The 24,138-nt window shown below is 38.5% G+C and overlaps 1 protein-coding gene across 1 annotated transcript in view; it reads left to right on the forward strand.

The window, feature by feature from the left end:
* The window catches only part of SEMA5A (semaphorin 5A), a gene marked incomplete at its 5' end in the record, with an annotated part of 330,167 nt that overhangs the window by 200,239 nt on the left and 105,790 nt on the right, over positions 1 to 24,138 (forward strand). Inside the window, 3 exon segments of the mRNA XM_080639305.1 lie at positions 3,174 to 3,459; positions 6,529 to 6,664; positions 9,696 to 9,900. Of these exon segments, the coding sequence (XP_080495431.1) occupies positions 3,174 to 3,459; positions 6,529 to 6,664; positions 9,696 to 9,900 (627 nt within the window).

Genomic DNA, 24,138 nt, shown 5'->3' on the forward strand with positions numbered 1-24,138 from the left:
GCCAGTTCTCCCAATATCTTCCGAAGGGGGCCTACGTTGTCGCTAGTCTGTCTTTTATTCGCTACGTACCTATAGAATCCCTTCCTGTTACCCTTAACATCCCTAGCCAAGTTCAATTCTAACTGGGCCTTAGCTTTCTTAACCTGGTCCCTAGCTTCCCGGACAGCATCCATGTATTCTTCCCAGGCCATCTGTCCCTGCTTCCACCTTCTAGAAGCCTCTTTTTACCTTTGAATTTTCCTGAGCAGCTCCTTATCCATCCAAGGAGGTCTCCTGGCCTTCCTGCTGCACTTCCTTCTAGTTGGGATGCAACACTCCTGAGCTTGGAGCAGGTGATCCTTGAATAACAACCAAGAGCCTTGGGCCCCCCTGCCCTCTAGGGCTGTATCCAATGGAACCTTACTAAGCAGGTTCCTGAGGAGGCCAAAGTCTGCTCTCTTGAAGTCCAGGGCAGTGAGCTTGCTGCACGCTCTTCTCACCGTCCTGAGGATCTTGAATTCGACCATCTCATGGTTGCTGCAACCACGGCTGCCCTGGAGCGTCACATTTCCAACCAGCCCTTCCCTGTTGGTGAGCACGAGGTCAAGCATGGCACCTCTCCTTGCCGTCTCCTCTATTACTTGCAGAAGGAAGTTGTCTTCCACACAATCGAGGAACCTCCTGGATTGCTTGTGCCGGGCCGTACCTTCACTCCAACAGATGTCAGGGTGATTGAAGTCTCCCATGAGCACAAGGGCCTGTGAGCGTGAGGCTGTTCCTATCTGCCTATAGAGCACTTCATCCACAGATTCCTCTTGATCAGGCGGTCTGTAACAGATCCCCACAGTAATGTCCCCCATCGCTGTTCTCCCTTTAACCCTGACCCACAAACTCTCTGTCGACTGCTCACCCGTCCCCAGACAGAGTTCCATACTCTCCAGCCTATCCGTAACATAAATAGCAACTTCCCCTCCCCGCCTGCCAGGCCTGTCTTTTCTAAAGAGTCTGTAACCTTCCATTCCAACACTCCAGTTGTAGGAGCCATCCCACCATGTTTCTGTGATGCCTACTATATCATACTCCCGTAGTCGTGCACACCCAGGCTTTGTGTCGAGTAAGCAAACTTCAGAAATGGCATGCTACAGTGTATTTGCCCAGAGGCAGCAGTAACTAGCCGCTGGCTGCTTTCAGTGCGTGGACTTGTGTATCTGTGTCGCACTGCTCCATGTTGTACACTGGAGATCTTCGTTGTGTCACATTGGCAAGCTTATTTGCTTGCTTTCCTGATTCCATTTGTTCCATTTAATTTAGGAAAGTCTAGTCAGTCTGATGGATCCATAAATTGAATATATAAAATCCTATAAAGGTCATATACAATATTTGTGACATTACAGGTTGACATTCTCATGTTGTTCCATACTGGCTGTATCCTGTCAAATACCCAAATCCTTGCACTTGTTGTGGTGATCTAGTAATTCACAAATGAAATGCATTTACCTTTCCAGAACTTTTTGCAAATTCAGCAGGAAACAAGAGAGTCACTTCATTTGCTGCATCAAAAAATGTTCATGGGAGGCCTCCATGTCAACAAATAACAAACAGCTTACAGCACAATATTTGGAAACATATGAACTAATTTTTCCTAGACAAGAATCTCTTTTTTCCTTTGAAACTTTGAAGTGATCCAGTTCACTTTTTCCAAAGAGAAAATAAAAAAAAATGAACTCTGACATGATAATCCTTCCATATCCACAGAATACCTTGAAGTAGCTCTGAAATTATTACATTTCATGCAAATTAAAATAGTTTTCACAAATTTCAACATCAGGTCACATTTTCATCAGTTCATAATCAATAAAGTATATGCATAGGTGTTTGCAGATGTACGTACTGTTCCTCAGTTTTATATCCCTGAAATATGAGTACTAGTTTTTATTTATGCATGTTTTTATGATTATCTGTGCAACTTAAAAATATTGTCTCTTGAAAGATTGCCAGGGACTTTTCAAGAACCCTGAGAACATTCTGAATGCATTTCTGATTTTTATTCTTAAAGTTTGTGAAGGTTTTATTTGTAGTTCCTTATTCTCCACACTTTGAGAGCTTTTAGTTGTGTTTCTGGCTCTGGAGTGAGACCCTAGACCATTTTAGATCAGTGGGCCTCCAACAAGAAGCTAGGAGGTCTCCACGCAGCTTTTCTTGTCCAGACTGAACAACCCCAATTTTTTCAGCCCGTCTTCATATGGGAGGTGTTCAAGCCCCCTGATCATCCTTGTGGCCCTCCTCTGGGCTTGTTTCAACAGGTCCATGTCCTTCTTATGTTGGGGACACCAGAATTGCTTGTTTCTCAGGGTTCTATGATTGCTTGTTTCTGAGATTCCTTACACAAGGCGAGCTCTTCTTCACAAATATGTATATCAAATTTGTCTTTTCTTTAAGAAAGTTGTCAAGTTGTTTAAGAAAGTTGTCAGTCTCTCTTAAGGTCATGGACTTTCCTCAGTTTTAGTAATCGTTATGGGAAATGGGCCACATGTTTATTGTCTTTGGTATTCATTGTTTCCCTTTTGTTCTTCTAAAAAATATTACCAACTGTTTTCAAGATTATTTTTAATAGATTCTCTAATTCCTCCTGTATCACGGTCAGCTTCTTTGATCAGTTTTTAATCATTTAAAAAAAAAGAAAAATGAAAAAAGAAAGAATACTGTAATGCTATCAAAACTTTAAGCAATATAGGGCTGAAATGTGGTTATCTTACCATCAAATGCTCTTGTATAGGCTTCTCTTTCTTTTCAGTACAGTCTCTGAGCACATTCTTAGTCACACTCAGTTACCATCCATAGCCACTAATCTGGAGCTTTGGCATGGTGACAAAGAAACACAGTTAACACAGCAGATAAACTCAGTGATGCTTGTGATGGTAGAATATGGTGAGCTGGGCTAGGGCTGCCCAGCACAGTCATGTGCTATAGACACCTCGAGCAGGAAGTCTGTCTAGCCATGTTCATGTAGCTCGTAATCCTCATAAGACATGAGCTTGCCTACTCAGCTATGTCATGGGGCCAGTTCCTTGCAAGGATAATAAAAGGAGTGGTTTTCTAAATTTAATGCTTGAAGATGCATCCAACTTCCATGTTAATATGAGTGCATGTATTACAAGAAGGTAATAAATAATCATTTCTTCTGTTATTTTCAGAGCCAAATTTTGTGTCATCTTATGACATTGGGAACTTTACCTACTTTTTCTTCCGGGAGAATGCAGTGGAACATGATTGTGGGAAAACAGTCTTTTCTCGTGCTGCTCGGGTGTGCAAAAATGATATTGGTGGCAAGTTCGTGCTGGAGGATACCTGGACTACCTTCATGAAAGCTCGGCTGAACTGCTCTCGCCCTGGAGAAATTCCATTTTACTATAATGAACTACAGAGCACTTTCTTTCTGCCAGAATTGGACTTGATTTATGGGATTTTTACCACTAACGTGTAAGTAAATTCTGTGGTATGTTTTATTTTCTTGCCATTCATGACAGTAAAAACTAAAGTTCTGAGCTGCTCTAGTCTGTGTGTACTGGGTAAACATAAAAATTACTGTTTTGCTCAGCTTTCCAAACTACTGTTTTGCAGTGTCCTCTTGTGAACAAGTGTCGGTTCCAAATGCTTTCTGCATGAATTGTTGAAGGTGTATGAAAGAAGGAAGAACTCTTATTATTTCCCTACAACTGGGAGCCCATTGTGTTTAGGGCTATTCAGTCATATTTTTCGTGCATCCTTAAAAAAGTCATTATTTTTTATTTTGCACGCTATTGTAGTACGTAAATACATTATTTCTTTATTAAATAAATATTTTATAATGTGACATAGTCATGAATTTGACATGATATAATTTGACCATTTCAGGATGACCTTACCCAAAAGAACACAAGAAGTGCCCTTATAGTCCTAACATATACTCATGTGAGTTTGAGGGTCAAACCAAGAATTTAATCTAATTTTCAACTGAACCTGTTATATCAATAGAGTAAAATTAAAAAATGTACAGTATGGTCTTAAAAGTAACAATTTGATAAAATAGTAGGTATTATATTTTTGGGGGGTAAAATACTAAGACGTTTGATGAACTTAATAAAAGTTCCCTAGATTCTGAGCTTGATATCAAGACTTGCTTAACTCTTAGGAAAAAAATGGCATTCATCTCAGAAATGTCCTTTGTTACATTATAACAGGTGTTCATATGTTGCTCCATGAGAGCAGCCTGTATGTTACAATAAGCATAAATATGAGCTTGAGCTAGTTTCCATGCTATTGGTGCCATCCTTTATTAACACATCTAGGCATCTTGCAGACTTGGGCTTATCCCTGTTTTGGGAATTCATACTGTGAGGATGACTAAGTGAGGGGCTGCTTGAATCAGGCTGTGGCGATTCATGAGTTGTGATATTGGATAATAGCTTTGACAAAGACCTGCCACTGAAAGCCTAACCAGAGGAATTTTGCTCCAGAAAATCCACAGGGCTTTGCCCATGGAAGGGAAACAATGCTCTCTCAGAAGGGCTGCCCTGACAATCTGGGGAATTATGGAGTTTCCTGTGATACAAATTCCAGTTTCTGAGGTTGAGCAACAATATCAGGGCTGCCATCAGCACACCCCGGCTCTTCTGAAAATGGATTTGCTAACGTAAGACTATCTTTGCCACATGAAAGTAGTCAGTATTTGAAACCTTGCTGCTAATTCCTTCTTTCCCTATGGCTTAGTGTTCTGTCTTGTCCAAATGAGATGGACCATTCAAACTGGAATTCATCACAACTGTTTGGGTTTAGGTTTTTTTGATAGTTTCATTGAATTATATATGTTCGTGCAATCAAATATTGTAACTAATTTTTTTGGACATTGTTGCTATGTTGTAGAGTTAAGATTACTTCCCCATGCTGAATACTGCTCACAGATAACCACACATCCCATACGATCCATCTTTCAGCTCTGCACCTAATGGTTCTTCACAGAAACCGGGTTACCCATGAAGGGGAACAACGTATTCCTTTCTGTTGGTGTAACAGCATCAGATATTATTGACCCACATTCAGCATTCTTCAATCTCAATGTCTTCAGAACTGCAACGATTTTATTGTACCCTAATGCTTTTTTAATGTACTGTGAATATACTTGAATATACCTGTGGGGAAAAAGCTGAAGCATTTCTGTCAATAAAGACTGAGTAATAGCAAAACCTGCAGTCTTCATGTGTCATTGACGATTAAGCCCACTATATCCTCTGTTTCATAATGAAGCTGAATTTTTTTTCTTTCAGACTATCCAAAAATCTATAAGCATGAGTCTAATGTCCTTTAAGGACTTCAAGAAAGTAAAGATGACATTGGTATGGTTAATAATATTAGTGATCTACATTTAGTGATAGTTGATGTAGGCAAGGAAATATCAAATCAAATGATAATTGATTCTAAAGAAATTGTTAACATGAAACTTCAAATTTTGGGGTTTCTTTGAAAAAAGACTGAGAGGTGTAAGAAAGCAAATTGTTCTTTTGTCCTGCTATTAAATCCATGTATCCTAGCTCCTTTTTTCAGTTCTTGATAGATTTGATCCCCTAGGGTTAGCTTTTCTTTCCAACATTTTCGAGGTTTTATAGTAGGCTTTCCTAACCCTTGTGTAAATTACAGGCTAAGTTAAAAAAGAAGAAGAGGGGCGGGTGGGTGTAAAAGTTAAAAAGGATGCTGTGTGGATCAATTGTCAGCAGTTTCACCTGCAATGGAAATTTGTGAAACTGTTCCCTTTCTTATCTATCCCTTTATCTCAAACTGTGGAGAAGAACAATGCATACAGGCATTCAGAACATGAATATGAGCTCTCATAGTCACTGGATTATATTCTTTACAATGTGCAAAACTACTTTATTGTCGTGTATATTACATTTCCAAGACAAGAACAGGAAATTTTGTATTTTGCCTGGCTGCTGTTTATTTCTATTTATTCCTCTATCTTGGGAATTATGCATTCCAAGTTATTTTCTCTTGATGGGTTTCTGGAACTTGCATTCTTAGTGCTGTACAATATCTCTTTAAAGTGAGGATTTTTACGGAGGTGTCTTACCCAGGGATTCCCTAGGGTCTAGAGGCATACCATACGTTGAAAATCCTTACTTTGGTCATGCTGCCATTGGTTGTATAGAAGAAGTATTAATGAGCCCTGGTAACAATCTCATCCTGAACTCTGTAACTAGAAGAAAGATGTCCTCAATGCATATGTTTATGTGTTGAAGTATAGCCCTGTGGTATTAGAGTAGCAGCAGAAGGTAGGAAGTTCTGCATTTCTTGCATGCCAGCTGCTTGGGAAGGCTGACAGAAATTTTAAATCCAATGTTGGTGCCTAAAATCATCACATTATTTATTGCTATATTGAGATATCATCTCCTGGTTGATCACATCTGCTTTGTTAATTACATGGAGGATTGGAGAGTTATTGTGGGTTTAATTTTTTATCAGCAAATCAACTTCTTAATGTTGTTACTTAGGTTAATGTTTATATTTCTTTTGCAGAAACAGCATAGCAGCATCAGCAGTTTGTGTTTTCAATCTGAGTGCCATAACTCAGGCCTTTAATGGACCCTTCAAATACCAGGAAAACTCTCGCTCTGCTTGGCTTCCGTATCCCAATCCTAACCCTAATTTTCAGGTACAGATACGTGGGAGAAGGACAATAGTTTACATGATGTTTTTTTCAAGTGTTGTATGGTTTGTAGTTAGCAAGTCCAGTTTTGCAGTATGTTACAGCTTACAATCTTAAAAAAAATACAGAAAAAAAAACCAAGCAAAAAAGGCTTAAGAGGTCCCTTTATTTCAACATACTTTATTTTATCCTGCCACAAAATAATTTGTGTTGAAAAGCAGATGCACTTTGAAGGGTAGGGGAAAAAAGACTTGATTTCAATTTTCTGTCAAAATGAAACACTAAACACTATAGTTATTTGTCAAGGTAACATTAATTCTTATCCTAAGTATGATCCAACTGGTATTCTTGTTTACACTGCACTTGTGCTAGCTGAACCTGAAAAGGGGACACTGACAGAAAATATAGAGAGCAGAAAGGGGTAAAGGAGGAGCAGTCAGGATTTTCGTGTGTAAGGTGGCCCACACTTGTTGAGTAGTCTAATCGAAAGAATTTGTGATGTGGGGTTTCCCTCATTTGAACTTGTCACCCTCAGAGGGTGTAATAATTTGCAGTTGACTGACAGCATAAAACTAATTAGTGGATCTTTCTACATAAAGAAAAGGGTATTTCAGGTAAGCACATAGGCATTGTTTTCTTCTTCATATTAACCACTTCTAGGAAAACTTTAGTAAGTGTGATTCTAGCAAGGGAAATGGAAGAGAAAACAGCATTAATTTAGTAATTAACAACAATAGGTGTTCACCAAGATACATTGTGTTTGCCTTTATCCACCTTTCACCCTCCCTTAATGAAATTTTACAAGTTCAGTGCTACTTCTGTACAGCTACTTCAAGTACAGCCTTCCCTATCTTCTGAGAGTCATGAGGTCTCTGCAAGGATGAGACAGAATCACCCATTGGGGATTGTAGATTGTAATTACTTCCTGATTTATGCATATGAAGGAAAATGAATTTGCTCTGAGGCCAGAGCCATGTTACCTTTCCGAAAAATAGTATGTTTGTTGTTAGCCCCAAGAGACAAGACTCCATTTAAGTAAGCCATATGCAGAAGTGGACTATATTTGTATACAGCTTTTTACATATTTGTATTGTCAAAATAGTGATATCAAGAGGGTTTAAGTGAGGCTAAATCTTTGAAGGAGAAAGCCTGAAGAAAGGCTTGTATGTAAAAATCTTATCTTTCTGACTAGGAAAGTAAGTCCAATAAAAGTTATTAATCCCTCCCTACAAACCTTGTATTAATGTTTTGATAGTTATTGTGAGATCACCCCATACAGATGGTACATACAAAGATGACAGCCTGATGGCTGTGTAAAAACAGTTTGTCTCTACCGTACTGTTGGTGCTGATCTTTAAATTCCAGTCAAGGCTTAGCTGTTGAAGAAATTTCTTGCTTGGATAGTTTGGTTAATTTTAATACGGCTGCTACTTTTTTTTACAAAAACAGTGGCAACAGTTGTATCAGCAGGCCAGCATTAGTGTTAAAAGCTGTAACACAGCCTTTTACAACACAGTATTGAAGCCAATTGACATTAGCTGATCTGTAGGTATCATTAGTAATGTCAAACTTCTGTTCTTTTGCAGTTGCCATCATTTATTCTGTTGAAATTCCCATTAGATTTCTGGCTCCATAACTGTAGCAGTGATGTATACCAGAAGCTAGTCTAATGCTGAGAGCTAGGCGTAACCATTTTTTTGTGACTTGATGATGCTTTAGAGTACATACTTCATGTATATGGGATATATTCGTTGGCTAAGTGTCTGGTTTCCTTCCCAGAAAGGAGGACTTGGACTTTTCTTTTGTAGAGTCCTTATGATAAATTATCAGAAGTTCTGTTTGTGTACTCTCAGAAGTAGATTTATCCTCAGAGTTTTCACTTACTCAGCAATAACAAAAGCATGTGATTTGAATGAAGACTACTGCTATGTGGTAATGATTACATCAGACATTGCATTTCCAAGACTGGATTATAATAATGAAGTATTTTGCAGATTAGACTACTACTGGAGTCCCAGTTTTGAGGAACACTGTTTATCTCCAGAGATTGTTGCTTTTCTCTTTAGATAGAAAAATTTCCACTGTAAGACCAAGGACCATGTGTATTTCAGTGTACTATGAGTGTTCCAGCTGGTGTCTTTCCTGATTGATAGATTCAGAAAAATTCTTTTTTGGCATGGTTTATTTTTTTCACTGGCCTGACATGCAGTGTGCACACAGAGCAAGTAATTGTTTCCTGACAGTTGCTTAAGTGCCTTCCCTTATCATACTATCTCTCATTATGAAATAATTTATTTGAGTTTTTCTTAACATTTGTGGATTTGAACTGATCACATAATTTCAGATTGAAAACATGGCAATAATGACAAAATAACTGGTAGGGTTTTGCACACTATAATTTTGTTCGTGCTGTAATTCATGGCTTAATTTATGACGGAGAAAAAAAAAAACTATGACTTAGGTATGCCTTTCACATCACTGACATATTTGATAAATGCTTTGAAGTACTGCTTTACTTCTCTAATACAATTATGTGTGAGTAAACATGTGGATGTTTAGATATTCACATCCACTAAGCAGCTTTTTCTTTTGTGTCCTTAGATAGTTGAAGACCTAAATGCAAAGGTGCTAAAATTAGCTGCCTCTTATTTTGCTTTCTTTATTAATGGTTGAAATTTGCATGTAGTTAATGAAAGCTTTCCTGTCTTTAGCACTGTGACTGTGTAAATTATAAAGCAAACAAGTCAGAAGATTCTGTGTTTTGTTGGATGGTAGTTCTTCTTCTTCCTGCCCTGGGAACAGTGATACAGAAAAATATTACTTGCAGTGGTCAGTCTGGTGCCCTTCCACAGTGTTTAGAGTTAGGGAGCCTCCACAGTACTGCCTCAGGAAAGCTGAGCTTCCTCAATCACTGTGTGGACAGTCTGGTCAGTATCAAAATATATTCTTGGATTTTATTTTTCCTGTGCTGTAAATTGGAGAGTAAATCTGTTGTTCTCATTGACACGTATAGTAACTTACTTTTCTGTGTTTACAGTGTGGCACCATGGACCAGGGACTGTATGTAAATCTGACAGAGAGGAATCTTCAAGATGCTCAAAAATTCTTTTTAATGCATGAGGTCATTCAACCAGTTATTCCAATTCCTTACTTTATGGAAGACAACAGCCGATTTTCCCATGTGGTTGTGGATGTTGTGCAAGGCAAGGACATGCTTTTCCATATCATCTATCTTGCCACAGGTATGAGCTCTGACTTGCTGTAAAAGCTGCAAAAGTTTATGAGGTCTATGAGTTTTAATGTTCTGTGAATTGGTTATGAAGTATGTATAATGCACCTTGAACAACAGCTTTTCCTCTTTGATAGCATTCACCTATCTTCTACCTTCTCTGAGTAGATGAATTCAGCAGCTCACAATGTCTTTGTTTATGTTATACTGTGAACTCAATTTTTGGTGTATGTTTCCTATTTTCCTTTGAAGATATGAAGCCCACATGCTTTTGAGGGAGTGAATAGTTGGAAATTCTACAAACAGGACTTCAGAAGTTTATCTTTTATTCTTTATTTAGCTCAGGGTGCAATATCACCCAAGATAAGATGGTTTAGGATCCTCTGAAATACAAGGAACTTTAAAAATAGTGAATACTATTATTGTTATTATTTTTTCTGACTTTTCTGCTCACATAAATTTTATTCCTTTCCTTTTCATCTCATTTTTAAGTAAGTCATTCATTATACAGTTTCACACCCTGCCTTATTATTTGCCTGTTTATATATGAGCTTAGCAATGAAAGAAAAATAATCCTCCACCTAAAATTGCCTTGGTTAGAAATACTGCCTTCTTGGTTCAAAATTTCAAGCATCTTAAAAATAGCAAGGGTGTCAGAGAACTGTTTTTGCAGAACAGCTCTGTCTGAAATACTTAGTTGAACTAAAATGTTTAGAGTCCTGTGACATAAAACTTGCAGTAGTTCTCAGGTATGTAGTCCTATGTATATTAGAAGGGAATAGTTCATCAAAGCAATGGTTTGTTTACCCATCTGAAACCATAATGCACTTTGTCTCACGAGTAGGTGCCAAATAAGGTAAATTTATGGAAAGAATCTGTTGATCAACAAGAGGAAAAAAAAATCCTAATCCTATTTATTCGATTTCGCAATCAGCAAAGTAAATTTAAAAAGTATCATTGATCCAGTAGAAACTGGAACAATTCTTTTAATTAATAAAATTATTATTTACTAATGAAAATCACATGTTCTACAGCTTATCATTTATCAAGTGCCTAAATAAAATTTCCATTGTGGCTCAATATAAGATTTCATTTTCCCTTGAAAGCATGATGCCATTTTGCAGAGAAGATTGCTTCTTTTGAGTCTGAAGAAATTTTATAGTAATTTGGTGCATTCAGATGAGATGGTATTACTTTGCATATTATCCTTGTAGATTTCTTCTTGTGCTCATTGAAAGATAGGTGGTAATATAAAAGCTTTTAATGGAATTAAACCTTTACTTGGATTTGACCATCCCAGTCCAAACAACGTACTGGTTCGTAAACCTTAGCATTGTAAATGAAATCAAGTCAATACTAAATGCTGTTTCTATTGTAGAGATCTCATGACAGAAACTGAATTACAAAGACATGTACTGAATTTGTAATTTGTCATAATTCAGATTGTCTTCAATTTTTAGTTTCCCTTGCTGTGTTTCCTTTTATCTTTGATTCAGTGAGGATCTAAAACTTTACATTTCATGATGCATTAATAAATTGTGTTCAATAAGGATTGTAGATTCTTTTTATGAATCTTTCTTGCTGCTATAAAGGTATGCTCCTATAGTCCATATGATGTATGCTTGCCTTCTAATTTCATTCTTCTCTGTACCTCTGACCTTTTGGTCATTCATGGAAGCAGGATACTACCTTAGCTGGATCCTTAGTCTGACTCCATGCTTTTATGTAAATGGACAGTGTATGTTTTATAACTGTGAGAAACCGTATGATAAAAAAACCCAGGTAACATTATTGCATTCTTGAAGTTTTCTTGACATAGCTCATTCTATTTCACTTCTGTTTCACTCAATCACAGTGGATTTTGTTAGGATTCCTTCTGCCCTGTTTCCCACCCCACCCCCAGTTAAGCAAAAGTACTAAGCTTTATTTTTCAAGAAATATTAATATTCACCTTTCAGAAAAATTACCTTTTTGGTAGATATTTGCTTGTGTAGAAGCTGTGGAGCTGTTACTGAGTTTGATCCTAAACTGCATGTGGTAAAAGATTACTGAGAAAACACCACTGTTTCTGTAAACAACAGAAACTAAAAGGCAGCAGCCTTAACTTTGAAAATAAACAGTAACTTTGGAAGCAACCCAAGTTTAACAGTTTTGAATTCCTCCAGTATTCAGCCTTACTCCCACATACAATGTCATCTGTCCCAAGCTCCTACCACCATACAGCTTGTGTATGTTTGGGAGAGGTGAAAGAATGGCATTACAGTAACTATCAGACCAGGAAAGGTTTTAATTCTTGTATGTTTTCTGATTTTATTTACTTGCATTATTAAAAATTGTAGCTAATTAAATTTGGAGTTAAAATTTTGCTTCAATGCTCCATCTTCAAAAAAAGCCAAAGAAATAAAAGCTCCTTGGCAGAAAAGGCCATGGAGGTGTTGGTCGATAGCTGCGTGAACATGAGCCAGTAGTGTGACCAGTCAGCCAAAGCAGCCAAAAGCATCCTGGCCTATATCAGCAATAGTGTGGCCAACAGGACCAGGGCAGTAATCATCCCCCCGTACTCGGCACTGGGGAAGCCGCATCTCCAATTCTGTGTTCAGTTCTGAGCCTCTCACTACAAGAGAGGCACTGAGGTGCTGGAGCCGGTCCAGAGGAGGACAACAAAGCTGGTGAAGGATTTGGAGCACAAGTCTTATGAAAAATGACTGAAGGAACTGGGGCTGTGTAGCCTGGAGAAAAGGAGGCTCAGGGAAGACCTTGTCACTCTCTACAGCTACAGAAAGGGGGTTGTAGTGATGTGGGGGTTGGTCTCTTCTTCCAAGTAACAAGTGATAGGATGAGAGGAGATGGCCTCAAGTTGCACCAGGGGAGGTTTAAATTAGGTATTAGGAAAAAAATTCTTCATTGAAAGGCTGCAAAGCACTGGAACAGGCTGCCCAGGGAAGTGGTGAAGTCACCACCCCTGGAGGAAATTAAAAGACGTGTAGATGTGGCACTTAGGGATGTGGTTTAGTGGGGGACTTGGCAGTGTTAGGTTAACACTTGGACTCTATGATCTTAAAGGTATTTTCCAATTTGAACAATTCTGTGGTTCTATGATTCTGAGATCTGAGGAACAACTGGGAGGTCTGCATTCAGTCCCTGAATCAAGGAGCACGCCTCTTTGAAGCACACTTCTGTTGGCACATGATTGATGGCTTCAAGGGGGGGGCCTAGTAACAGTCTACAAATTCCTACATGGAGTTTACATGGAGAACAGACCCAGGCTTTTCACAGTAGTGCGTGGCGAATGACAGAAAACAGGCAGAGAGTTTCAGGCTGCATATAAAGACAAACTTTTTCACTCTGTGGAGAGTCAAGCAGTGGATGTCAAGCAGCATTTCCCAGAGAGGTTATGCAGTCTCCATCCTCGGAGGATTTCAAGACCAGACAGCAACCCAGTCTATGTTATAACTATCTGTCCTTTGAGCAGAAGGTTATTGAAACCTCCTGATGTAGCTTCCAACCTAAGTTATCCTCTGTCTATCATATGCCAGTACAATGTGCAAATCGATTGGGCTAAATTACATTTTTACTAAGCACTGTGTTAATAGATGTCATTGTACTTTCTACTGCCAAAAGGAAAGTACTGCATTTAACTACTCTAGAAAGAAAGCATTTAACTACTCTAATATAACTACTGGCAGTAAGCAATTTACACCTAGTGGTGTAAAACAGGATGGATCCAACCCATGCTGTGTGAGATGTACTCTGTGTAACTTTTGTAGTTATAATTCATTACAACATTCTTATAAAACCTGTCTTCTAAAATGCACAAGGCTGATTCAGTGGAAAGGTAGGCATATAGATTTGATTGAATACAAATGAATGCTCCACTGTCTTTGTTACTCAAAGTAAAATCCCATTCTTTGTAGCAGATAGGCAGTAGTAAAGGGAAAATTCGCTCTTCATCCCCCTCACATTCACTTACCTATCCACCTTGTTATTAAAATGCAAATATTACAGAGGAGAATAACTCTGACAGTATTAAAGTGTAATCTAATTTCATTAAACATTAAATAAATATAATATTACTTGAAGAGAGACTGGTAGTAAGCAAACAAATGCATTAATCTGCTGTGTCAACAGACTTCATTTCCTAAACCTTTGCCAAGTCATCATTCTGCTAGGGGATTCTGATGTGCTGGGATTTAACAGCTACAGCTCATACCAAAAATATACTTCAGTACTTCAGAAACACATTAATCTTTCACTGCACTGACTTCTAACTGAAAATGAAGGGATATATCAATTCCTGCACATTTTGTGTTGCTTAAAGCTGGCATAGTGCTGCTGGCTTTAGGCAGGCTGAAATCCCTGAAACCATTTTTAGTGATTCAGAAAGGAAAATCAAGAAAAGCATTCACAGAAGTTCTGAACTAAAAATCATCTATAATAGTAAATTAAAAATAGAGCAATCTAGAGAACAACCAATTATGTTGACAACTTTTCGAGTTTAAAAGACTTCTTCATTAGAAAATAATTCAATCAAAATGGTGCTATATGTGCCATAGTTTGGTTTTCTCCCTTTTGTCCCTTGCACTGCTCTTTTTATTGTCTGCCTTCTATTTCTCCCTTTCAATTTAAGTACTTATGTGTCGCATAGTTAAAAACATTTCAAAGTGTTGGTTTTTTTTTTTTTTATCAAACAGGATGCTGCAACGAAATTAATTAGCCCTTATTTACAGGACTGTGTCTAAATATATTGATTTATTAGAATGAAGTAAATTATTAGATATGGCATCTATTTTGAGGGTATTCTGAAAGCAGTTTCTGGTTGCTGTTTCTTGGGAGTTCAGAAAAGGTCATATTTGCACTGTCTGAAAAGAAACTTTAAGGACATATTTTAAAAATTACTTTGTGGAAAAACTCCTGTGTTTTCTCTGTTTCTCAGTCCCACTGGATAGAGTATGTCCCCTATGTATCCTGATTAGAAACAGTAAGTGCCCAGTGGTGGATCTTGATTATTGAGTTTTATAGTTTAGCATTGATTAAGTTGGGTATGGATGACTTACAAAGAGAGTTTGAAACCTGAAGAAAGTTTTATTGTTAGATACATTGCATGTCTCTAAAGAGTAGGTTATTCACTGAACTGCACTTGAATTTTTATGCCATAAAGCCAGGTTTTATCTGAGGCTTAAAGATGACTGGAGGGTGTTATAAAAGGTTTTGAACTTCCCTTTCCAAGAAGTTCTAGAAAGTGTTTTGCCTCCCTTTCAGACCTCAAAATTACAGGTAGCAATGCTGAGACTAATGATAAAAATAAATCTGATGAAACACGTACAGCAATTATTATGAAGAAATTGAGAGATTTCATGAAGAAATTTCAAGAGGTTTGGTTTGGTTTGGTTGGGTTTGGTTTTTTTTTAATGCAGATGGATTTTCTATACATTTGCTTTTAGAAGGGTTATAACAGGTAGTAAATCTCCACAAATGTAACATTTTTCCCATGAAGCCCTAATGCTGTAGATTATCCAGAAACTAGTCTCAACCTCATGATGAAGCTATTTGGAAGTACTAATGAAACTCAATTTGGAAATGCTATCAAAAGTTTATGTTTCTCCTTTTTGTCTTACCAAATGGGAGTAAGTTGATGAAAAGTAGTGCACAATTGTATTCCTCTGTGATGTTTGTTATGGTTCTAACTTTTTCCTTTTGTTTTTGTAATCTGTACAGCACACCTTTTGCTAGGGAACAGCCCAAGGTCTTAACAAGAAAAAAAGTTGTGTGTGTGTTTTTTGCTAAAAAATCTCAGATGAAATATTGTTATTTTCCTGCAGACAACAGCTTCTGATTAAATTGTGCAGCTTTCACAGTTTAATGTGCATGATGTCGTAATGTATATAATATGTGTAAAGTTACTGACCTTAAAATTATAAGCAATAATGCATGTTTATGTGCATTTCATATGTAGTGAAGACAGCAACAAAGCTTAAATTGGTTGCATTTTTTCTAATTTGGTGCTATTTCTGAGTGTATTAATTACTTCAAGTGTGTTGAGGTTATTGGAAGTAATCTGGATAATTTTTGTAGATAGGAGCTATAGATTTTCCTCTCACTTTGAGGAGGACCTTCTTAGTCTAGAAATTGCAGTATAAATGCAATAATAATAATGATGATCAAAGCAGTTGTAATTTGAGTCACAATTCAAGTGTGAAAGTGGAAGGTAGTCTATTTGTATGTATTAATATTTTCTAGTTCAAAACAAGAGAAACGGGGAAATTAGAATGTAGGTGGATAATGGGGCATATACACTGTGACAGGCAGTTGTCACCCTTTAAAAACTATTTAAAATCTTCTGCTGTAAGAAAATATGGTTGCTTTGTTTCTTATGCCTTTCCTTGACAAGATATAGTGTGCTTTTACACAGTTGTGAAGCACCCATCCAACAGTTTTAAAACTATTTCCCTGTAACGTCTTATCCTTCTGGCCTTATGCAGAGTCATTTTAAGAGACTTGAAACGAGGACAGTCAGTTACTTTGCTGTCTAAAACTGGTGCATGTTGGAAGACAACAGTCCTTACAGCAACATGTGATCTCGAACATTTGTTTAAAAAAATCAAATAGTAAGCCCTAAAATCGATAACTTTATTCTCTACTCCTTTTGTAGTGACCCCTACCTCTGATAAAGGAAAACCCTATCTGAATTAATACTTTGTTTATAATATTAATCTTTCTAGGAAATTGATAGCATGGTTTTGTCTTCAGGAGCCTAACATCTGTCTTGGCATTTATGCTTGTTACTAAGAATGTTACTAAGAATGCTTGCTGTATATTCCTGCAGAATGTTTATGTTATTTTTGAGTGCAAACCACAGGTTTACTATGTAATTTAAACATAGAAATGTTGATTTGCTGCTGCCTTGTGTATTGTGTCATCTGTACTGGGCAAAGTGGCTTTAAAATGTTACCAAGTGAGAATGGTCGTGTCTAAAGTCCAGCTAGATAGTTATAAATGATACCATAGGGCTCTAGGGAATCAAGCCCAACATTTAAAATGTCCAGTAGTACTGATTTCCTTTGGCTTTATCACTGTGTGTATAGATAAATCATTCTGCCAGCTCCAGTTGGAGAGTGCTAAAGATTTCTTAATAAATAGATGACTCTAACCAGAGCTGACTAAATTATTCACTGACAGCAATTTGTATGTGAGAATCATAGCCCTTTATTTGTTTCACAAATTAACCACCACTTCTTTGCAGTCGTTTTTTGTTATTCTAATCAACCCATAAATAGGTCATGATTTTGATTAGTTTGTTGCTGATATCTGCTTATACAGTTTGTTTATAATTTAGATAACATGGTCATGAATTGCCTGCTGCAAGTAGATGGCATTTGTATTCTGTTCTCTCGTGGGAAAAATTTAAGTAGGAGAAGCCCTTTTTTTTCTGTTCACAAATTATCATTATTTCTTTGTAATTGCCCGGCTCTATCAGAAAAAGACTATAAATAAATGTCCAAAGAACATATGGTGTGTGCACTTCTGTGCAGGCACTGAAAGTCAGAATTGCTGTGGGAAGCAGTTACTGGCTGAAGAAGAACTGGCTCTGCTTGCATAAGGGAAAGGGTAATTCACTGGCCAGGGAAGGAAAGATTGTGAAGAGCTGAAGGCAAAGTCTCAACCTTTCATTAAAATGGGACCAGCTCCTTTTCACTGAGCTTTCAAATCCTGTTTGACTACCTTATAAACTTAGAATGACCAAATAGCCTTTCTTTCTTCCTTTCTAGTTTTTGCAGGAATCTCACCTTTTCTTCCTGGCAGGGGAACTAGACTTGATAACATTTGTTTGTTATTAGATAATTCTAATGCACAGAATGTGAAACTGTGAGTGAGAAGGGGTATCTTACATGATATTCAGTATTGACCTGCTGTCTCCAAAGCTAAGTTTTCTATTAGATCTAAGCCTATATTCAAATCTGTTGTTTTATTCACAGTATCACAGTATCACAGTATGTTAGAGATTGGAAGGGACCTCAAAAGATCATCTAGTCCAATCCCCCTGCCAGAGCAGGAACACCTAAATAAGGTTACATAGGAATGTGTCCAGGCGGGTTTTGAATGTCTCCAGAGAAGGAGACTCCACAACCTCCCTGGGCAGCCTGTTCCATTGTTCTGTCACCCTCACTGAGAAGAAGTTTCTTCTCAAGTTTAAGTGGAACCTCTTGTGTTCCAGTTTATACCCATTACCCCTTGTCCTATCATTGTTTGCCACTGAGAAGAGCCTGGCTCCATCCTCATGGCACTCCCCCTTTATATATTTATATACACTAATAAGGTCCCCCCGCAGTCTCCTCTTCTCCAAACTATAGAGACCCAGCTCCCTCAGCCTTTCCTCATAAGGGAGATGCTCCACTCCCTTAATCATCTTTGTTGCCCTGCGCTGGACTCTCTCCAGCAGGTCCCTGTCCTTCTTGAACTGAGGGGCCCAGAACTGGACACAATATTCCAGATGCGGTCTCACCAGGGCAGAGTAGAGGGGAAGGAGGACCTCTCTCGACCTACTGACCACCCCCCTTCTAATACACCCCAGGATGCCATTGGCCTTCTTGGCCACAAGGGCACAGTGTTGGCTCATGGTCATCCTGCCGTCCACTAGGACCCCCAGGTCCCTCTCCCCTACACTACTCTCTAACAGGTCGTTCCCCAACCTATATTGGAACCTGGGGTTGTTCCTGCCCAGATGCAGGACTCTGCACTTTCCCTTGTTATATTTCATCAAGTTTCTCCCTGCCCAACTCTCCAGCCTATCCAGGTCCCGCTGGATGGCAGCACGGCCTTCTGGTGTGTCAGCCGCTCCTCCCAGCTTAGTGTCATCAGCAAACTTGCTGACAGTACACTCAATTCCCTCATCTAAATCATTGATGAATATATTAAATAATACTGGTCCCAGTACTGACCCTTGAGGCACTCCACTAGATACAGGCCTCCAACTGGACTCCGCCCCATAGACTACAACTCTCTGGCTTCTGTCCTTCAGCCAGTTCGCAGTCCACCTCACTACCTGATCATCCAGACCACACTTCCTCAATTTAGCTATGAGGATGCTGTGGGAGACTGTGTCAAATGCTCTGCTGAAGTCAAGGTAGACCACATCCACCGCTCTGCCATCATCCATCCACTGTGTTATTTCCTCATAAAAGGCTATGAGGTTGGTCAAGCATGACTTCCCCTTGGTAAAGCCATGTTGACTGCCCCTCATGACCGTCTTATCCTTGACATGCCTTAGGATGGCATCAAGGATAAGGTGCTCCATCACTTTCCCAGGGATGGAGGTGAGGCTGACCGGTCTATAGTTACCCGGGTCCTCCTTCTTGCCCTTTTTGAAGACTGGAGTGACATTTGCTTTCCTCCAGTCCTCAGGCACCTCTCCCATTTCCCAAGACTTGGTAAAGATGATGGAGAGTGGTCTAGCAATGACTTCCGCCAGTTCCCTCAGCACCCGCAGGTGCATCGCATCTGGACCCATGGATTTATGGATGTCCAGATTGCTCAACTGGTCCCTAACCCATTCCTCGTCGACTAAGGCAAACCGCTCCAGTGACCTGACTTCATCTGAAGTCACAGGGGTACAGGGCTCTTCAGGACTGCCTCTGGCAGAGTAGACAGAGACAAAGAAGGCATTCAATAACTCTGCCATCTCTGTATCTTCTGTCACCAGGGCACCCATCCCGTTCACCAGTGGGCCAACCTTGCCTCTGGTGTTAGTTTTATCAGCTATGTACTTGAAAAAGCTCTTTCTGCTGTCCTTGACCCCTCTCGCCAGATTTAATTCTAAGGAGGCCCTAGCCATCCTAGCTGCCTTCCTACATCCTCTAGCAGCAGCTTTATATTCCTCCCGAGTGGCCAGCCCCTCCTTCCATGACCTGTAAACTCTCCTCTTCCACTTGAGCATACCCAGCAGTTCCTTATTTAGCCATGCAGGTCTCTTGGCCCTCTTCCTTGACTTCCTACGTGTTGGGATGCTCTGCTCTTGAGCTCGGAATAAGCAATTCCTGAATGTCAACCAACTATCCTGGGCCCCTTTACCTTCAAGCAATTCCTGGTAGCATACAGTAATGGTCAAAAGACCTGGTCCTAATTTTGAAAACAGCTGTTGAAACTAGCCTTATGTTGGGACAAAGTCTGACCTTGGAACCGTGTAACTCTTGCCTGAGTACACAGTTGGTGTTCAGGACTCTTCCTGAGAGAAGTGGGGAGGAAGCCTTCCTGCCTTTGAAGGGACTTGGCTGTATCAGAACTTTTCAGGAAGGATTAGGAAACTTGACACATTGCTGAGCATTGTGAACTTTAGAATATTCTGCAAGGTCTTCTGCTTCTAAAAAGTCTTTAATTTAAAGTGGACATTTATAAAGGTGACTCAATGAACCCCTGCCAACCAAAGAAGAAAGTGGAATAGTTAAATCACGATGGGGGGTGGGGGGGAAGGGAAGGAGAAGTCCAAACCCTTCATGAAACTCATCCTTGACCGTAAAACAAAGAAACAAAGAAAACCCAAACAAACAAAACCCCATAAATGTTGGATCACAAGCATGATGACATTATATGTACGATACTCAGTGTGAGCTGTCAGTAAAGCGGAAGTTAAATATTCTATTGAACTGTTTGTATTATGAACTTCTTCATTCCACAGTCTTTTTCTCAGTAAACGTCAATGAATACAAATGTTTACAACTATGCAAATACAAGCGGTGCCACTAGTAATCAGTAGGGGTTTCTTCCTATAGTATTTGTGGATATTTTTTTCCCTTGTCTTTACCCAGCCCTGGTCATAGGACATGGCAAATCTTCATAAACTAAAGAATTTCTTAATACAGATATACCTTATTTACTTTGTTCTGTGACTTGTACGAGTTATCAAAATGTGAAGATGTATTATTCCAAATACTGTGGCCTTTGTGTGAAGAGTCCTATAACCTGCAGGCAGATTCACGAAAGTTAGGTTAGGTTCCATATGTATTTTACTGTTTCAAGTCACTGGGTAAGAGTCATAATACTTGGAGTATAGACTCATTTGTCTACAGATTCATTCTTCTAGTTTATTTTTATTTTTCTTTCTTATCCCATGAATTGTGTAAATTTGGTAATACAACTGCTCACCTTCAGTAGGAATAGGCATGACCACAACCAGCAGAGAGGTTAGATCACTTGCCTAGGAGACAAGAGCTGTTTTTTTTGACAAAGAAGCTGTGTGAGATTTCCTGGTTATTGCCAGATGTCCTAACTCCTAGACTATTATATAAATGAGTAATATGATTATATGTATTGTATACTATGGCTGTTACTGCTTCAATGTCCTAGGGTAGTGAGATGAACATCTGGCGAGAGGTTTTTAGGTTCATGTCTCTAATCCCAACTTTGCTTCTGTCACTTCTCTATTTACTTCCTAATTTACTTTAGATTAGAAAGAAATCAGCATCATTCTTCCCATCTATATTTCTGAACAAAAGCTGTGCTTCATGGTGAAACTGCTGCTGAAGTACCATGTATATTATACTGTATTTGTACTGGATATCTGTCTTTGGCTCATATAGGAACAGAGGCATAGGGGCATGTACTATGCAAACTGCAAATGAGTTTGGGTGTAGGATAGTCCCTGAAATATTCTAGTCAGCCTATGGCAGTCAGCCGTCTTTCTGACGCTTCCAATGAAAATAGCCACGTATGACTCAGTTAAGAAATGAGGCAAGGTTTATTGTGGTTATCTGAGAATAGTTTTCTCCACTTGTGCATGTAAGTGCTTTTTTGATCTGGGCCCTGGAAAATTTATTCAGTAGGAAAACACTATCATATTCATAGCATGCATTAGGTAGTACTACATATTTATTATTGTGGTGGCATGAAAGAAGGCAATAAAAAATAATAGGAGCAGTAAGCACTCCCTGTCCGATCAGATCCAATCAGAGTTAATACATCTCAACTTTGGGAGACTGGCAGGGATCCAGGGCTTGTATTCACTAGTAATTTTAGCCTTTGAGTACAGTGTGGCATTCTTCATTGCTGCTGTGTGTCAGGTAGCAAGCCTTAAATCATAAGAACCATTTCATCTTGTGGTTAATATCTGGTTTTTTTATCTGCTCTACTACTTTAGTTAGAGGTTACACATTTCTTTAGAAGTGTTCATCTTTGCTCTCTGAAAAGTTCAGTCCTAGCTACTGACTAAACGTTTTACAAGGTCTGACAAAAATTGGGATGTTTTCTCTTCCTGAAAATGAGTTTCTGTGAAACTAATATAGACTTTTTTGTTAGCATGTTTCATTGTGGATTGTCTTACCCAGTAGCAACTTTATAGTTTTCTTTCTTTCTTTTTTCAGAGTCCAGGATATCAAAATATTACATCTCTTGATAGGTGTAATGTTTCCCATTCAGAACCATAAGAATTCGTGTGTCTTCTTTGCCTCAGGGTTTCAAATCTTGTGTGTGATTTTTAGCACAGTAAAAGCTGGATGTTGCAAACATGCATGGCTGTAATTAAAATATGTTGCCAAATGGGTATTCTCTAGAATAGGTGTTACTCACATTTTTATATTGGATATGTTTAGTTATCATCTGACTATCCTTAGGGAGAAAAAAATTCTGAGCTAGAAGAATGTGTCTTTTTACATACCAAGTTATTTCAGTCTGATGCAAGACAAAAAGTTATACTGGCCTTCTTTGAGGATTCTGGCTTCATTCGCCATGATCCTTGTAAATATTTTTTTATTTCTCAGTAACTTTATGGACGTAAGTAGAACCATATAACAGAATTAAATACAAATTCAAAATGAGATTATTGCTTGGTAAGATCAAGGACTTTGTGCCTTGGTCTGTATTACCTACCTGAGATTTCCTGATACCTTCACAGGGAAGAAAAAGAGAAAGAGTGTGACGTATTAGAACCAAACTTGAAATTGTCAGTCACCTGTTTGCCAAGTCAGGAGAAAAACCTTTCTGTTCACCACCTCATTGAAGTCTGATAGAAAGATTTTGTGCAGTAGTTTTAACCATTTTCTCACTGCTTAAACAGCATTTCTTAAAATGATGTTAGTATCTAAAGTACTCTTACATTTTAATATAGCTTTTTGAGTAGGGATGTAAATGGTGATACCTCTGTTGTGGGGATGTGATCAGATAGCACTGCTTTGAGCAAATCTGATACGCCTTGTGGGCTTCTCCTCTGCCATAAACATGGCAACATGAGAGAGAAATGTTGATACAGCAATATGGATGGTAACAACACTCATACCCTGTATGAGTATGTAGAGCCGAGCTTTAGTTCCTCCTGGACTTGAGAATTCAAGCCTGTCTCTTCAGCTTCCTTATTGAATGCTTGCTCCAGGAGAGAAGGGGCTGCTGTGGGATGGGGAGGAGCCCTCCTGGATCCGCTCACCAACAGCGTTTTAATCTACATGCAGAGCACACAGTTCGTCTTGTGTGCAGATGCAGGAGCACAGCAACTCACAGCCAAGTAGGTAGAGAATTCAGCTAGAGAGATGATGCCTTGCTCCCTGCTGCAAGGGCTATTAAAATGTTTTTCCAATGCCTTTTTAATTTAACAGTAAGTTCCCTGAAGTTCTCTAAGGAAATGAAAAGCACCTAAATCGCATCAGAAAAATCACATTCATGAGTTTTCTTGGCTGCAGCTCAGACTTTTCTGTCTTTAGTTCAGCTGTGTCCTAAACATTGAGAGAGAATTGGGTAACAGACTGTCACTGGTTTTTAATTTGTCAGCAAACAAGTCAGTGTGCAAGAAAACAGCATAACAAAAGGTGTTTCAGATCTTCAATAGGAAAAGGTACTGGTTAAAGTATCTATATTTATATATTGCTATATTTATATATTGCTGTCGTTACATAAAATAGTTTTACAAAAAGTGAAGTTTCAAGTTTTAATTTTTTTTTTTTTTTCACTTTAGGTATTATTACTGTTCTGAACACCAGTTTCACACACAGAGTTAAGGGAGAGAAAGCTGGCAGTTGAACCCAGATCTCACAAGTCTCCAAATTGATTTATAAGACAATTTCTTTATTAAAACTTTTATTGTTGAAAATTAATTAAATGAGTTTTCAAATAAAAGATTTTTAAAAGATACCACTTCATAAAATCTTAAAATAGTTAATGCTTTATGTCATATAAACAAAAATAATGTACCACAGATTGAAATGTTTATGTGGGGTTTTATTGACTATAGCCTGTTACGGACCTGTAAGTGTTACAGCTTTTGCTTATAGGTATT

Source organism: Psittacula echo (assembly GCF_963264785.1).
Source record: "Psittacula echo genome assembly, chromosome: 2".
Lineage (NCBI taxonomy): Eukaryota > Metazoa > Chordata > Aves > Psittaciformes > Psittacidae > Psittacula > Psittacula echo.